At 39.2% G+C, this 13,646-nt stretch overlaps 2 protein-coding genes across 2 annotated transcripts; both read right to left on the bottom strand.

Annotated features, from left to right (window-relative positions):
* Window positions 1-5,279: 5,279 nt before the first annotated feature.
* LOC131093023 (uncharacterized) lies at window positions 5,280-7,853 on the bottom strand. Its single transcript, XM_058040023.1, has 2 exons — window positions 7,826-7,853; window positions 5,280-6,446 (listed from the first exon to the last, which is right to left on the bottom strand). The coding sequence occupies exons 1-2, from the start codon at window positions 7,851-7,853 to the stop codon at window positions 5,590-5,592; spliced, it is 885 nt and encodes a 294-aa protein (XP_057896006.1). The 3' UTR covers window positions 5,280-5,589.
* Window positions 7,752-11,062, bottom strand: RAB29 (RAB29, member RAS oncogene family). Its single transcript, XM_058039890.1, has 3 exons — window positions 10,886-11,062; window positions 9,163-9,284; window positions 7,752-8,033 (listed from the first exon to the last, which is right to left on the bottom strand). The coding sequence occupies exons 1-3, from the start codon at window positions 11,045-11,047 to the stop codon at window positions 7,916-7,918; spliced, it is 402 nt and encodes a 133-aa protein (XP_057895873.1). The 5' UTR covers window positions 11,048-11,062; the 3' UTR covers window positions 7,752-7,915.
* Between the last annotated feature and the right edge of the window lie 2,584 nt (window positions 11,063-13,646).

Here is a 13,646-nt window from a genome sequence, read left to right as displayed (position 1 = left end):
TTTTACACTTTAAAATTCCATTTAAACCCCTAAAATTCCTCATTTTTGTTGGAAAAAATACATTAAAAACCCATGAAAAAATTAAGATTATTCCATATTCATTAATATGCAGCTCCTCACTTTTGCTTTGCATTGTGGTCTTTGGATATTCATCCCTCCATTTGAATAAAAATAACATTTAAATCCTATTTTTATGCATTTAAATCCTATTTTTATACATTTTATTCTGCATTTGATGGTACAAACATGGTCAGATTTATAGGGAAAAATTCAATTTTTGGATCATTTTCTTTCATTCCATGCCCTGCTTGAGTTTCTTTGGAATTCTGGCGGATTGTGAAGAGGCCCAAAATGAAGAGAATTTAAATTTAAATTTAAATTTAAATTAATTAAAATTAAAATTGAGACACTGAATTGATGAGCCAGAGGAGGAAGGAGCAGAAACCACATCAAGGAATTCCTTGCTGGAAATATTAATTAATATTCAATTAATATTAAATTAATTAAAAATAAATTAATTAACATTGAATTATTAATTAATACTGAATTTATTAATTAATTCTGAATTAAACCCCACTGGGGCTGACAAATTTTGCATTTTTCTGTCCCACCTGCGGCACAATAAAAACAAAATATTCGAGGATATTTCTGAGGAATTAATTTGGTTTTTGTTTTTTTTTTTTAATTGGGTTTTCTTTGGTTTTGTTTGTTTGGTTGGGGATTTTTGTGGGGTGTGGATTTGGGATTTTATTTGAGATTTTTGGGTGTAGATTTGGATTTTATTTGGGTGTGTATTTGGGTTTTTTATTTGTTTTTTTGGGTGGGTATTTGGGTTTTTTATTCGGTTTTTCTGGGTGCGGATTTGGGTCTTTATCTGGGATTTTTGGGTGTACAATTTGAATTTTTTTGGGTGTATATTTAAGTTTTCTGGGTGTGCATTTGGGATTTTTTGGTTGTGAATTTGGATTTTTTTTGCTATTTTATTGGTTTTGTTTTGGGTTTTTTTTCTGTTTTTGTTTATTAGTTTGGGTTTTTTGTTGGTTTTTTGTTTGTTTTTTGGGATAGTTCTTTTCCTGGCAACACAGGACACTCCACACCACAGATTTTACATTATTTTTACATTATTTTTATTATTTTTATTCCTAATTTCAACATAGAAACTCATTTCTTAGCACTGTTGACACACCAGAACAACAACCCCCAGCCAGCAATGCCCAATTTTTATTATAAAACCCAATTTTCATTCTAAAATCCAATTTTCATTATAAAACCCAATTTTTATTATAAAACCCAATTTTTATTCTAAAAACCAATTTTCATTTCCAACCTTGCAATGCTGCACCAGGGACTGATTCACGTGGATTAAAATCCAATTTTTTTTTTTTCTCCTCTTTGCACAACCATAAAAAAACTGAATTTCCAATGCTCAGGAGCCTGCCTTGAAAATACTTCAAAATAAAACAGAAAAAACAAAAAAATAAAAAGCTTTTAAGCTTTTTAAACTTAAAAAAAAAAAAAGCAATTAAAAAAAAAAAAAAATTAAAAAAAAAGCTGAATTTTGATATTTTTGAAGAAACCAAGGCACAAAATTCACCTGGAAATTTGTGGAGTTTTGGGTCAAAAATTGAAATTTCAGTATTCAGATTTTTACCCACCTACATCAACAAAAGTTAAATTAAAATATTTGTTTTAATTAAAAATTAAAGCTTTTCCTTTCCAGGAGAAATAATAATTTTTAAAATAATTCTGGGGTTTAAAATGTTTAAATATAATAAATTTTCCTAATAATTTTTAAATAAGTTTGAGGTTTAAAATTGTTAAATATGATAATAATTTTTAAAAGAATTCTGGGGTATAAAAATTTAAAATATAAGGATAATTCTTTAAAAATAATGTAAATAATTATGGGTTTTTAAATTTTTGAATATAATAAATTTTTAAAATAATAATTTAAAAAATAATTCTGGGTTTCAAATTTTTAAATATAATAATATTTTTAATAATAACTTTTAAATAATTCAGGGTTTTAATTTTTAAAATATAATAATAATTTTCTAATAATATTCTTAATAATTCAGGGTTTTGAAATTTTTAAAAATAATGATAATTTTAAAAATAATTCTGGGTTTAAAAAAATTTAAATATAATAACATTTTTAATAATAGCTTTTAAATAATTCTGGGTTTCAAATTTTTAATATTATAATAATTGTAATAATATTCTTAATAATTCTGGGTTTAAAAATTTAAATATAATAATAATAATTTAAAAAATCATTTTTTAAATTATTCTGGGGTTTAAAAATTTTTAGATGTAATTTTTAAATAATAACTTTCACATAATTGTTTTAAATTTTTTAAAGATAATAATTTTCTAATAATATTCTTAATAATTCTGGGTTATAAAATTTTCAATCTAATGATAATTTAAAAAACAATTCTGGGGTTTAAATTTAAAACCTCCCCAAGGCACAGCTGGGACTGGAAACCAAAGGGAACCACAGAAATGCTGTGAAATAAATTTAAAAATAGATTTTTTTGCTAAAAAAAAATAAATTTTATCCACAGAAATGTACAATTTTATCCTGAATCCCTTAAAATGTGGCACCTCTGAATTCCTTCCCACTCCATAATTGATGATACAAATAATGTCAGATTTGTAAGAAAAATTACAAAAAAATTTAGGATATTTCATATAAATTTCCTACCAAAAATTGTAGTAAAAAGCACAAAAAAAATTTAGGATATTTCCTACCAAAATTGTAGGAAAAAATACAAAAAAAAAATAGGATATTTCATATAAATTTCCAAAAAAAAAAAAGTAGGAAAAATTATTAAAAAATTACAAAAAATTGAGGATAATTTCGGATTATTTCATTCTCTGCTTGAGCTCCATGGATGGAGCAGGAATTGGGAATTTTCAGCTGTTCTTGGCTGAAATATTTCAAATACAAAAATCCACAAATAACACCTGAATCTTAAAGAAAAAAAATTTTAAAAATTAGGCACTTCTCTTGTGTTCTAAAAAGAAATAGAAATATTTCTAGGATTAAATATTTACAAGATTAAAAGCCATTTTTTATTCTTTTTTTGGGGTTTTTTGTGTTGTTTTTTTTTTTTTTGTTGATATTTAAGATAATGAAGTAAAATTCATCAAGGCACTTCCATTTTGTTGCAAACCACTTCTCCCTGTGGAGAAAATGATGTTTTGTGCAAAAAATGAGATTTTTAAACACCTGTAAGCCCAAATTTGGCAATATTTGCACAGCCCAGGTATTCCAGCTTTGCATTAAAATAGTTAAGCAGAAATAATTCTAAATTTTTTGAACCCTCATTGTTCAGTTTTAAATTCATTTCAGCTCCAGAGATTGAAAATTCTGATTTTTTTTAGTGAGGGTGATGAGGGCCTGTTTTACAAACTCCTCCATTTATATAAAACAAAACAAAAAAAAATAATTTACCTAATTTAGCAAAACCAGAACAATTTCTAGTCCTGTTTCCCAATTAAGGAGGCAAAAAATTCCAAATTATTGAAGGTTTTTTGCTAAAATCCAAACCCAAAACACGAGCAGCGTGATTGTGTTCCCTCAGAAAATCATGGAACAGAAAATCCTGAATTAAACACACAAAATTGCATTCCTGAAGTGTGAATTTCCTATAAATTCTCCTCAATTAATATCAATTTTTTGGCCAAAGCTCTCCACCCTCAATATTTGGGGAATGTGGCAGCAGAGGGAAATGGGAATTTCCTTTTATCCCATAAAATCTGTGTTTTTCCTCCTCCTCTTCCTCAGGCCCACTAAAGCAGATTTTTTACTGAGGGTGATGAGCGCCTGTTTTACAGACTCCTTCATTTATATAAAACAGAAAAAATAATTTACCAGAGCAAAGCAATCCTAATTCAGGATTCTAATTCAAAACCAGAACAATTTCTAGTCCTGTTTCCCAGTTAAGGAGGTAAAAAATTCCAAATTATTGAAGGGTTTTTGCTAAAATCCAAACCCAAAACACGAGCAGCGTGATTGTGTTCCCTCAGAAAATCATGGAACAGAAAATACAGAATTAAACACACAAAATTTCACTTCTGAAGTGTGAATTTCCTATAAATTCTCCTCAATTAATATAAAATTTTTGGCCAGAACTGCTCCCCACCCTCAATATTTGGGGGAATGTGGCAGCAGAGGGAAATGGGAATTTCCTTTTATCCCATAAAATCTGTGTTTTTCCTCCTCCTCTTCCTCAGGCCCACTAAAACTGAGGGTGATGAGTGCCTGTTTTACAAACTCCTTCATTTATATAAAACAGAAAAAATAATTTACCAGAGCAAAGCAATCCTAATTCAGGATTCTAATTCAAAACCAGAACAATTTCCAGTCCTGACTCCCAGTTAAGGAGGTAAAAAATTCCAAATTATTGAAGGGATTTTGCTAAAATCCAAACCCAAAACATGAGCAGGGTGATTGTGTTCCCTCAGAAAATCATGGAACAGAAAATACAGTGAATTTCCTACACATTCTCCTCCATTTTTTTACCAATTTTTTGGGCAGAACTGCTCTCCACCCTCAATATTTGGGGAAAGTGGCAGCAGAGGGGAAATGGGGATTTCCTTTTATCCCATAAAATCCTTTTTCCCTCCTCTTTTCCAGCCCCATAAAGCAGCAGGGGGGGTTTTTAGGGAGCTGTTTCCTGGCAAGGCAATTGAGCAGCACTTGCCAAAAGCACTTTGGGATGGCCCAAAAAGGGCCCTTGTGGGGCCACAAAAAGGGAATTACAGCCCAGAGTGGGGGCAGCAGAAAATCCTGACCAAATTTTGGGGTTTCTGCTCCAAAGGGAGAACCCAGCTGGTCCAGGGAGGGCAGGATCAATTCCTGACCAAATTTTGGGGTTTTGTTCCACAGGGAGAACCCAAATTGTGAGGGTTGTGCTGCTCCAGGAAGGGCAGGAGAAAATCCTGACCAAATTTTGGGGTTTCTGCTCTACAGGGAGAACCCAAATAATGAGGATTGTCCTGGTCCAGGAAGGGCAGGTGAAAATCCTGACCAAATTTTGGGGTTTCTGCTCCACACAAACTGCTACACAGAGGAGTAGGGATTGTGCTGCTCCAGGAGGAGGTCCTGACCAAATTTTGTGGTCTGTGCTCCACAGGGAGGACCCAGCAACTCCTGACCAAATTTTGGGGTTTCTGTTCCACAGAGAGAACCCAAATAGCGAGGGTTGTGCTGCTCCAGGAAGGGCGGGAGAAAATCCTGACCAAATTTTGGGGTCTCTGCTCCACAGGGAAGTGAGGATTTTGCTGGTCCAGGAAGGGCAGGAGAAACTCCTGATCAAATTCTGGGGTCTCTGCTCTCCAGAGGAATGAGGACTGTGCTGGTCCAAAAAGGTCAGAAGCAATTCCTGACCAAATTTTGGGCTCTTGCTCCAAAGGGAGAACTCAGGGGAGTGGGGATTGTTCTGGTCCAGAAAGGGCAGAGCAATTCCTGACCAAATTTTGGGGTCTCTGCTCCACAGGGAGGACCCAGCAACTCCTGACCAAGTTTTGGGGTCTCTGCCCCACAGAGAGGACCCAGCAACTCCTGACCAAGTTTTGGGGTCACCCCCACAATTGCACAGTGCTGATGCACACCCAGCTCCTCATCCTCAGCAGCTCTGGGGCTCTGCTGGGACGTGCTGGGATGGGCTGGGATGGGCTGGGATGGGCTGGGACGAACTGGGACGAACTGGGACGTGCTGGGACGTGCTGGGACGTGCTGGGATGGGCTGGGACCTGCTGGGATGGGCTGGGACCTGCTGGGATGGGCTGGGACCTGCTGGGATGGGCTGGGACCTGCTGGGATGGGCTGGGACGAACTGGGATGGGCTGGGACGTGCTGGGATGTGCTGGGACGAACTGGGACGTGCTGGGACGAACTGGGACGTGCTGGGATGGGCTGGGATGGGCTGGGATGAACTGGGATGAACTGGGATGAACTGGGACGTGCTGGGATGTGCTGGGACGAACTGGGACGTGCTGGGACGTGCTGGGACGAGCTGGGACGTGTTGGGATGTGCTGGGACGGGCTGGGATGTGCTGGGACCTGCTGGGATGGGCTGGGATGAACTGGGATGTGCTGGGACGTGCTGGGATGTGCTGGGATGAACTGGGATGAACTGGGACGTGCTGGGACCTGCTGGGATGGGCTGGGACCTGCTGGGATGGGCTGGGACCTGCTGGGATGGGCTGGGACGAACTGGGATGGGCTGGGACGTGCTGGGATGTGCTGGGACGAACTGGGACGTGCTGGGACGAACTGGGACGTGCTGGGATGGGCTGGGATGGGCTGGGATGGGCTGGGATGAACTGGGATGAACTGGGACGTGCTGGGATGTGCTGGGACGAACTGGGACGTGCTGGGATGAACTGGGACGAACTGGGACGTGCTGGGACGTGCTGGGATGAACTGGGACGTGCTGGGATGAACTGGGACGAACTGGGACGTGCTGGGATGGGCTGGGACGTGCTGGGATGGGCTGGGATGTGCTGGGACGAACTGGGACGTGCTGGGATGAACTGGGACGTGCTGGGATGTGCTGCTCCTCCAGCCCAGAGCAGGGAGGGAGGAAATTGCTGCAATGTCCCCAAAAGGGAGGGGGTAAAGGTGCACAAAGTTAAAAAATCCCTCTGACAGCCCTGCCAGGAGGGGAAGTGCTCAAAATTAAAAAAAAAAAAAAAAATTCAGTGTAATCCAAGGCACTGCTTGGACATGGATTGTGCTCCATGAGAGCAGCACAGGAAATGGGGAATATTCCCAAATGAGGGATATTCAAAATGAGGAATATTAAAAAAGAGGAATATTCAAAATGAGGAATATTTCCAATGAGGAATATTCCCAAATGAGGATTATTCCCAAATCAGGAACATTCCCAAATCAGGAATATTCATAAATGAGCAATATTCCCAAATGAGGAATATTCAAAAAGAGAACTATCCCCAAATAGGGAATATTCCCAAATCAGGAATAATCCAAATAAGGAATATTCCCAATGAGGGTTAGTCCCAAAATTAGGAATATTCCCCATGAGGAATATTCAAAATGAGGAATATTCCCAAAAAGAAGAACGTTCCCAAATTAGGAATAATCCCAGATGAAGAATATTCTCAAATGAGGAATATTCCCAAATTAGCAATACTCCCAATGAGGAATATCCCAAATGAGGAATATTCTCAACGAAGAATATTCCCAAATCAGGGATATTAATAAATGAGCAATATTCCCAAATGAGGAACATTCCCAAATGAGGAACATTCCCAAATCAGGGATATTAATAAATGAGCAATATTCCCAAATGAGGAACATTCCCAAATCAGGGATATTAATAAATGGGGAATATTCCCAAGTGAGGAACATTCCCAAATCAGGGACATTAATAAATGGGGAATATTCCCAAGTGAGGAACATTCCCCAATCAAGGATATTAATAAATGGGGAATATTCCCAAGTGAGGAACATTCCCCAATCAAGGATATTAATAAATGGGGAATATTCCCAAATGAGGAACATTCCCAAATCAGGAACATTCCCAAATCAGGGATATTAATAAATGAGCAATATTCCCAAGTGAGGAACATTCCCAAATCAGGGATATTAATAAATGAGCAATATTCCCAAGTGAGGAACATTCCCAAATCAGGAACATTCCCAAATCAGGGATATTAATAAATTAGGAACATTCCCAAATCAGGAACATTCCCCCTCCTCCTCCTCCACCCCTCGCTCCAAGGCGCTGCTCAGGGCTGTGCTGAGCAAACAGCACTGAAGAGTTCAAAATCCCAGGAAAAAACCCCAAACCAGGGAGAGTCCAGGGAGAGGCGACCATGACGATGATGATGGTGATGATGATGGTGATGATGATGATGAGGGCACAGAGTGCCAGCAGCCTCAGCAGCAGGCCCAGCCTGGAGGAGAGGTCTCCTTGATGTTGATGTAATCCCCAGAGCCAGCAGAGCAGGAGCTGCCATCGCCTGAGGGTGAGGACATCATCTTCTCAATCAGAACCCTGGGGAAAAAAAAAAAATTACTGAGTTGGATTTGAGGCTTTTTTTTTGGGTTTTATTGGTTTTTTCGGGTTGTTTTGTTTTGTTTTTATTTTGGTTTTCTGGGTTTTTTTTTTGAATCGGCAGCACTGGGCGGCGCAGAAAAGAAATTAAAAATTAAAAACAAAAAGAAAAAAGCAAAGCTCAGAAGTGTGGGGAATGCATTTGTAGAGTCGGGCAGTGCAGAAAAGAAATAAATAAAAAGCAAATATAGTATAATATAGTATAGTATAATATAATATAGTATAATATAGTATAATAATAATATAATATAATATAATATAATATAATATAATATAATATAATATAATATAATATAATATAATATAATATAATATAATATAATATAATATAATATAATATAATATAATATAATATAATATAATATAATATTCTCATATTATATTACATTACATTATATTACACTATATTACATTACATTATACTATATATAATTAACTCATATAATTATAAATATTATAAAAATATAATTATACATAATATAACATAACATTATAATGTAATATTATAACATAACATACTATTAGTATAATATAGTATAGTATAGTATAATATAATATATTCATATTATATTACATTACATTATATTATATATAATTAAATCATATAATTATAAATATTATAAAAATATAATTATACATAATATAACATTATAATGTAATATTATAACATAACATACTATTAGTATAATATAATATAGTATAATATAATATAATATAATATAATATAATATAATATAATATAATATAATATAATATAATATAATATAATATAATATAATATAATATAATATAATATAATATATTACCATAATATATTACCATAATATATTACCATAATATATTACCATAATATATTACCATAATATATTACCATAATATATTACCATAATATATTACCATAATATATTACCATAATATATTACCATAATATATCATAAATATACTACAATATATAATATCATTAAATAATAAATCAGCCTTCTGAAACATGGAGTGAAGATTTTCATCCATTCCCTCACCCTGGGGACCCTCAAACAGCACAGGCCGCAGCCCCAGGCCCTGCTCCTACCTCATGGACTCGTTGATGTTTTTGTTTTCCTTCACAGACGTCTCCACCCACCCTGAAAATCCATTTTCTTTGCTGAACCTGTCGATTTCCTCCCTGGTCACTGCCCACGGGGAAAGGTCACACTGCAAGGCAGAAAAACGGGGAGTTTTAGGGGCACAAAATCCCACAATGGTCTGAGTTGGAGGAATTTGAATTTAATTTATAAATTAAATAATTTATAAATTAAATAAATATGGCCCGGGACACCCCCAGGGATGGGGCGGCCATGGATTCTTTGGGAATTGGGAATTTCTCCCCAGTTTTGCAGCTGGGAGGGCCCTGGGAGGCAGCTCAGCCCTGCCAGCTCCCAGGGCAAGGCTCTCCCTGGGGTGTTGCAAGCAGAAATTTCTTTATCTGATATCTCAGGTGCTGACACACCTCGGTCAGGCACGCCTGGAATGGAGATTCCAACCTTGTCCCATCTCAAATCTGCCTCTCCAAGCTCATCAAATCCCAAATCTGCCTCCCCAAACTCATCAAATCCCAAATCTGCCTCCCTAGCCTAATCCCTCATCCCAAATCTGCCTCCTCAACCTCATCAAATCCCAAATCTGCCTCCCCAAATTCATCTCATTCCAAATCTGCCTCCCCAACCTCATCAAATCCCAAATGTGCCTCCCCAAGGTCACCCCTCATCCCAAATCTGCCTCTCCAACCTCATCCCATCCAAAAGCTACCTCCTCAAACTCATCCCTCATCCCAAATCTGCCTCCCCAGCCTCATCCCATCCCAAATCTGCCTCCTCAACCTAATCAAATCCCAAATCTGCCTCTCCACCCTCATCCCTCATCCCAAACCTGCCTCCCCAACCCCATTACATCCCAAACCTGCCCAGGCTCCCTGCCCAGGGGAGGTGGCACACGTGTGGTGGCACCATGGTGGCACTGATGCCAACGGGATGGACACGGAGGCAGAGCCTGGCCCAGAGCTCTCCAGGATTTCCTGATGCTTTGAGGCAAAGTTGTTGCCTCAGAACAGAATTCCAGGAAAATCCCTGTGGGATCATCGAGTCCAGGCTGTGCCCGATCCCCACCCTGATCACTCAGTGCCACCTCCAGGGATGGGCGCTCCAAACCCACAAAATAAACACACAAAACGCATAGAAACACACAAAAGCCCCACACAGAAACACAAAACCCCACAGAGAAACACACAAAAAACCATACAAACACCCACAGAACACACAAACCCACAAACACCCAAATCCCACAAACACACCAAAACCCATACAAATCCATAGAGAAACACAGAGAAACAAACACACAAGCACACAAAAACACAAAGAGAAACACACAAAAACCATGCCAAACCACATAGAGAAACATACAAAACACACAAACCTACAGAGAAACACACAAAAAAATGTACAAACTCACAGAGAAGCACACAAACATGGAGTGAAACACACAAAAACCATATAAAAACACACAGAGAAACACACAAAAGCCATACAAACCCACAGAGAAACACACAAAAACCATACAAAAACACACACAGAGAAACACAAAAAACCACACAAAAAACCCACATAGAAACACACAGAAACCGTACAAACCCACAGAGAAACACACAAAACCATACAAACCCACAGAGAAACACACAAAAACCATAGAAGCCCACAGAAAACCACACAAAAACCCCCCCCAAAAAACCCCAAAAACGACATCCCGGGCAGGGTGCCCACCTTGTTGGCCAGCAGCAGGCAGGGCACGGGGCTCCCATCTGGCAGCACCAGTTTGCTGTCCAGGTCCTGCTTCCACTTGTGGCTGTTGCTGAAGGTGCTGCTGTTGGTGACATCAAACATGATGACACAGCCTGAGGCCTCCCTGTAGTACAGGCGGGTCATGGAGGTGAAACGTTCCTGCCCCTTGGGTCAGAACCAGAGAGAAACCCAGCCAGGGTTGGTAATCTGGGGGGTGTTGTGCAGGTGGATTGGGTGTTTGTGGGGTGTTACCTAGGTAGATGGGGTGTTTGGGGGGTGGTTTTGCAGCTGGCAGTGAGGATTTCTGGTTAGTGGGGGGATTTGGGGTGTGGGCTGGGCAGGGGTCAGGTCATGGAATCGTGGAAAAGCCACAGAGAAACACAGAAAGACTGTACAAGCCCACAGGGGAACACACAGAGAAACACACAAAACCACACAAAACCCCACACAGAAACACACAAAACCATACAAACCTACACAGAAACACACAAAACCCCACAGAGAAAACACACAAAAACACACAAAACCCCACAGAGAAACACACAAAACCCCACAGAGAAACACACAAAACCACACAAAACCCCACACAGAAACACACAAAACCATACAAACCTACACAGAAACACACAAAACCCCACAGAGAAACACACAAAAAAACACACAAAACCCCACAGAGAAACACACAAAAACACACAAAACCCCACAGAGAAACACACAAAAGAAACACACAAAACCCCACAGAGAAAACACACAAAACCCCACAAAACCCCACAGAGAAACACACAAAACCCCACAGAGAAACACACAAAAACACACAAACCCCACAGAGAAAACACACAAAAACACACAAAACCCCACAGAGGAAACACACAAAACCCCACAGAGAAACACACAAAAACACACAAAGCCCCACACAGAAACACAGAGAAACATGCAAAAACCATACAAAACCACACACAGAAACCACATGACCCTTTTGGGGTCAGGACCAGAGAAAAAGCCCAGCCAGAGTTGGCATTTTGGGGGTTGTGCAGGTAGATTGTGTGTTTGTGGGGTGGTTTTGGTGTTGGTTTTTCGGGGGGTTTTGGGGTGTGGGCTGCCTGGGAATCTCTGGGCTGGACACAGGTCAGGTCATGGAATCGTGTAAAACCTACAGAGAAACCCACAGAGAAACACACAAAACCTGTACAAATCCACAGGGAAGCACACAAAAGCCACACAAACACACAGAGGAACACAGAAAAACACACAAACCCCACAGAGAAACACCCAAAAACCATACAAACACACAGAGAAACATACAAAACCACAATAGAAACACACAAACCCACAGAGAAACACACAAAAACAAACAAAACCACACAAAACCCCACATAGAAACACACAAAACCCACACAGAAACACACAAAACCCACACAGAAACACACAAACCCACACAGAAACACACAAAACCCACACAAACCCACAGAGAAATACACAAAACCACACAAAATCCATACAAATCCACAGAGAATCCCACAAAACCCCATGGAGAAACACACAAGCACACACACAAACACACAAAACCACACAAAAACCATACAAATCCACAGAGAAATACACAAAACCTGTACAAACCCACAGAAACACACAAAAAACCATAGAAACACACAAAAACACCCACAGAGAAACACACAAAATGCACACAAAAAACACACACAGAAAGACAGAAACACACAAAAACCATACAAACCCACACAGAAACACACAAAATACACACAAAAACACACACAGAAACACACAAAAACACACTAAATACAGACAAACCCGCAGAGAAACCCACAAAACACACACCAAGTTCGTTTGGGTTAAAAGTGACCAAAGATCACCCAACAGGCAGGGCCCCTTCCCCTGTCCAGTGCTCTGGGACACCCCCAGGGATGGGGGCACCCCAATATTTGCATTATTCCCACGGAACTCAGGGTGTCCCCGAGAGATAGGACACCCCAAAATTTCCATTATTCCCCTATAACCCAGTGCCCCAGGATGGGACACCCCAATATTTCCATTATTCCCATGGAACCCAGAGATGGGGCACCCCAATATTTGCATTATTCTCCTGTAAACCAGTGCCCCAATATTTGCATTATTCCCATGGAACTCAGGGTGTCCCCAGGGATGGACACCCCCAATATTTCCATTATTCCCATATAACCCTGTGCCCCAATATTTGCATTATTCCCATGGAACTAGGGGTGTCCCCAGGGATGGGGCACCCCAGTATTTCCATTATTCCCATATTCCCATGGAACTAGGGTATCCCCAGGGATGGGGCACCCCAATATCTCCATTATTCCCATATAACCCTGTGCCCCAATGTTTGCATTATTCCCTATAACCCAGTGCCCAGCATGGACACCCCAATATTTCCATTATTCCCATATAACCCCGTGCCCCAATATCTCCATTATTCCCATAAAACCCTGTGCCCCAATATTTGCATTATTCCCATGGAACTAGGGTATCCCCAGGGATGGGGCACCCCCAATATTTCCATTATTCCCCTAAAACCCAGTGCCCCAATATTTGCAGTATTCCCCTGTAACCCACTGCCCAGGATGGGGCACCCCAATATTTCCATTATTCCCATAAAACCCAGTGCCCCAATATTTGCATTATTCCCATAGAACTAGGGTATCCCCAGGGATGGGGCACCCCAATATTTCCATTATTCTCATATAACCCCGTGCCCCAATATTTGCAT

The sequence above is a fragment of the Melospiza georgiana genome, chromosome 23, assembly GCF_028018845.1.
Source record: "Melospiza georgiana isolate bMelGeo1 chromosome 23, bMelGeo1.pri, whole genome shotgun sequence".
Taxonomy (NCBI): domain Eukaryota; kingdom Metazoa; phylum Chordata; class Aves; order Passeriformes; family Passerellidae; genus Melospiza; species Melospiza georgiana.
This window is presented reverse-complemented; position numbering and strand designations above follow the sequence as displayed.